Raw genomic sequence first — 4,641 nt, 5'->3', positions numbered from 1 at the left:
TCGTAGACTTCATTTTATGACTTGATTTGCATAATTTTACAAAGTGTGTACAATAGTTTAAAATTTTAATTCAAACTGAGAAACACATCTGCTTCTCGAAGCAGGAATCATAGAGTTAATACAGAAATGTTGGTTTAGTTCTGTTTTTGAAGCTCTGACTTCTGCATCATTATCTGGTCTTTCTGGGAACAATTGGATGTCATTAACATGAAGCATTAACAGCTGAAATAAACACAAACCGTCCACATCTCATGCAACATGTCCCTCGTTATCCTACTTTAAAAAAAGAAAAGTTGAAATCAGAGTTAAAGAAGCGCTTGATGTATGGGTAAATGCAACCTGGCACCTACTTGTTCTGAGGGTGATGATGGCAGAGGGACGGAGCCCAACTCTTTCAGGTGCTTGTTGGTTTCTTTAGCAAGCTGATTGGTGTAGTGCTGTATCTGCTGCCTGTGGAAACAGGAAGAGCTTCATTAAACATATGAGGTAGCAGCTTCACATAGTTTAAGACTTCATGCAAAATAAGGTGCATTTTTTGAATGCCCATCACAATGAATGGAAGCTGGCTAAAAGCTGGTCAGCGATGGTCTAATTGAAGGGAAAGCATATTAAAGAGACTTTACCCGTCCATTTCTGCTTGGACTGCACTTTAAAGACTGGGATAAGGTCGAGACCGAGAAGGATGCCTTCTTTGCCTGACATTCCGCAAGCAACGAAATATAACCATTATAAACAAACATAAGTTCCTGACTGTTATATGCGCCACCATTTTTGTTTAATTCCCGCCTTGAGAGCTGTAGTATCGTGGACCGCTGATAGGAGGCGAGGAACCGTGCTAGCGTAATGTGTGAATGGTAGTAAGAACTAGGGATGTAAATAATAATCGTTTTGTATCGATGCATCGATCCAACAGCCGACGATCCGATGCATCGATACGTCCACAGGGGTATTGATTCATGTTTTTTTGTTTCCTCCGGTTTATTTTTATCCATTTGCTCCTGGGCGTAATTCTCCCTCCCGTGCTGCGGTGGCGCTAAACCTATTTTGCCCTCCTATCTCGCTTCCTGGTTATCCTCTTACAGCAGTGTGTTGCAGTGAGCTTGATGCAGACATTTTTAAATTCTGCTCAATATTGAAGCGTGGTCTGAGCTACACGCTGTGGGTCTAGATACGGCCGAGGCGGCGAGGAAGTGGGGGCGAGTTTAATCCGACGACGGAGGGACATGACGGCCAAAAATAGCGGAGATCCAGGTGGAAAAAGGGTCCCAGCGTTCTCGCGCACCTCGCTCTTCTAGCGGGTCATACTTCAAAAGTTTTTTTCCGCAATTTCGGTCATAAAAACAAAACAAGCCGGCCTCCTGTCTGCGGCACTGTTAGCGGTCAGCTACAATCTGGGAGAGGAGCAGCGGAGCGTCTGTGGAGGGGACGGGACGTCTGGAGCCGAGGTATTGCATTGAACTCATTGCAATGATTTTCTGCAGTATTTTTTTCTACTTCTGTTTTTTGCTGTTGTTTCTCAAAAAAATGCATAACGATATTACAGCTTTCATTGATTTATTTCCATTTTGAAACATTGTCTAGTCTGTAAGGTGTGAAAAAAAAGAACCAATTAATCGAATCGAAGTGTATTCTTAAGTATGGAAAATAATCGAAACGTTGGGTCAGGAAATCGATACTGAATCGAATCGCCATGATGGATGTGATTTACACCCCTAGTAAGAACCAAGCTCAGTTAACTGATCCAAGCATTGGTCTGAACTCTGGACTAACCTGTTTCAGAAGGGGGGGGTGTAAATGGGGCAAAAGACAGTGAAGCGTCACTGTTTTTTGGACAGATTAAGGTGAAAAGAGGACAGTTACTGAAGAAAGGGGGTACGTACAGCCGATCTTGAAGTTCAGTGGTGTCCTGCCTGGTCCCCAACTGGTTCACCATGGTCTTGATCTGAGCGGCTATAAGAGAAACACATGGCCAAGCTTAGTGAATAAAGGCAGAACTTCTCAGTGTTTAACAGGATGGTAGTAATTAGTTACATTTATTTCAGTACATTATAGAAAATGTTAGATGGAGTAATTATGCTTTACCATAAGTTTTACATTAACTTAAGTAATATTCTATAAACATACTCTACTCTTATTTAAGTAAATGTTCTGTTTATTTATATCCAACTAATGTGAGCAATTTGGAGATCAGCTGAAAATACAGTAAATGGTAGATCTACAGCTGAAGGTTTTATCTTTGCTGCTAAGGTTGGTTTCTAAGTTTATATTGAGATACTATGTTACAAGTGTAATTTTTTTTGTTTTGTGTTTTTGAATGGCACTTTAACTTCATTTTTATTAGTTTGAATAAGCAGAGTTTGCATATAACTGACTTATTAAAAAATTTTTATCAGATGTAATAAGCCAACATTTTCTCAGTCTCAGCAGCCATTTTACCAAGTATTTTTCCTGGATGGTGACTTTTACATATTTGAGTCTTACTGGATTCAAAATTTGCAGGTAGTCTTCCCCCCTCTCATGCCTATAGATGCCAGAGTATGCTAGTTTAAAAGAATAGAGTCAGACCTATGTATGTGAGCCCATAATACAACAGATCTTTAGCCCTGAACACACCTTGCACGACTTTTTTCCCAAGTCACATTGACTGCGTGTAGAAAGGCTCTGACTAGACAGGGTGAGCAGATCTATGCAGATTCTTTTCACCTCTGTCTCTGCACTATACACAAATTTCCCACATTTGACTGGAACAGATTAGGAAAAATTTAAAATAAAAAAAATAAACCACCAACGGATTCTATAAAGCAAAGCTCCACTTAACGAGTCTGTGCAGCATCTAGAACCAGAACAGATAGAGGATGTTCATCTATTAAAAACATAATGATATCTACGTCTATAGAGAAGAAAAACGCAGCGATTAACGCTGTGGGACGGTTTCTATGGTGACTGAGGCAGAGAGGTGATTCTCAGAGAGAGATTTAGTTTTTCTCTCTTTTTTTTCCATAAAGAGGTGAGAGAAATACGCTACGCTGACCTGCTCTTCCTGCCCGTCCTTATTTTGTTTTTTTGTGAGGCTCAAAGAGGAGCCTTTTTATCCTTTTTCTGTCCTGCTTTCATGGTTAAAGTTTGCTATTTATATTTTTCATTCATTGTTTTTGCTCCAGTCTGTCCTGCTTACTATAAACGCGATGTGTGACTCCAAACTGACTCTTTCCCCGTGAGATTAACAGATATATTTTGTATTTTCCTCCAAAGCGGATGTGTTTCACTTTGTAATCGCGTCTCTTTTCCTGTCAGACCCATGAAATTGCTGCTGAATTGCGGCAAAGTAAAACTAACACAGACCTGGGCTCTATCTCAGCCAGAGCTACGCTGCCTTTGTGGAAAATCGTGTCGAGTGTGATCATCCCCATTGACTTTCAATGAGCGCCAAATGCCACGACCTCTAGGACACGATTTACTGTCAGATCGGATACCGAATCGGATTCAGTGTGTTCTGGCTTTAGTCATTAAGGTAAGAAGGGCACACTGCCACCTCTTTAAAAGCCCAGGGAGGCAAAGAGCAGGATATTCCCATTAGAGCCCAACTGGACACATCTCTGGACACTAAGCTGGCTACACACGATGCCGCCACTTTGTCCAAGTCTCTTGAAACACTACATGTTGGGAACCCTACCCAGAGGCTGTACTGTAGTTAGGTGAATGTGTTTGTGCAGAAGGTAGATACAAAGAGAGGCAGACGTCCCAACCTGTTCTACCCAATAAAAAGAGACTATGATTGGGAACCCCCCCCCCCCCCCCGGGAACCCAGCACTGCTAGAGCAGAGAAGTAAGAGAACAGGGTTTATACAGGAATGAATAACTCTAATTTAATGCTTTTTAATGCTCTTAGAAATTATTTTAATGCCACCAACCAGTAGACAGGCTGCAGCCCTGAATTCCTCGTTTTCCAACCACTTTTGTTGAAACTGGCATTCTTCCCCATTCTCTACTTTTTTCTCCGACTCAAGCTTCTTTTCTGAACATACGTCTTTGCGATGAACCGGAAGCAGTTCCACGCAAATATATCGTGATATAAAATGTCTGACGAAATTGTTTTTGTACATTTTTTTTTTTTTAGAAAGCATTTTAAATGCCACAATAAACACATTTAATGAATTTTAATGCCAACTAAGGCCTTGATTTAAAAAATAACAATTTAATGACTTTTAATGATTTTTAATGACCCACGGAAACCCTGGGAAAACTTCAATGATATACACAAAGACCGTACGGAAGAGGATTAGGGCTACTGAAAAAAAAAAAAAAAAAGTGAGCTGATTTTAAAATTTTATTTCAGTTTAGTATTGGGATTCTTTTTTCTCAGAATTCTGACTTTTCTCAGAATTTAGGATCTTAATGTAGATGGGCACCATGAAGGAAGAGATGTGGAGCACTCAGCTTCACTGACAAAGATGTGAGTTGGTAGGGAGGAACAGGAACACATGGGTGGAAAATTATGGAATTAGGCAACTTTTTACGTGCCCGAGGGGTCCCCTCATTAATGGAGGAGCAGAAGGTCATTAAAACAAGAAAGCTAGTCTCTAAAACAGACATTGATACGGCTTGATGCTAACATGTTTGTTATTTGTCAGAATTCTGAGA

General features: G+C 40.5%; 1 protein-coding gene across 1 annotated transcript in view; it reads right to left on the bottom strand.

Annotated features, from left to right (window-relative positions):
- stx12 (syntaxin 12) overlaps positions 1–4,641 on the bottom strand; it is a 20,104-nt gene that overhangs the window by 13,625 nt on the left and 1,838 nt on the right. Inside the window, exons 3-4 of the mRNA XM_015379832.1 lie at positions 1,881–1,950; positions 351–450 (exon numbers count right to left, since the gene is read on the bottom strand). Coding sequence (XP_015235318.1) covers positions 351–450; positions 1,881–1,950 — 170 coding nt within the window. The remainder of the gene's footprint in view (positions 1–350; positions 451–1,880; positions 1,951–4,641) is intronic.

The sequence above is a fragment of the Cyprinodon variegatus genome, unplaced genomic scaffold, assembly GCF_000732505.1.
Source record: "Cyprinodon variegatus isolate N-32 unplaced genomic scaffold, C_variegatus-1.0 Scaffold201, whole genome shotgun sequence".
NCBI lineage: Eukaryota > Metazoa > Chordata > Actinopteri > Cyprinodontiformes > Cyprinodontidae > Cyprinodon > Cyprinodon variegatus.
The sequence above is the reverse complement of the archived record's forward strand: the minus strand, read 5'-3'. Positions and strand labels throughout refer to the sequence as shown.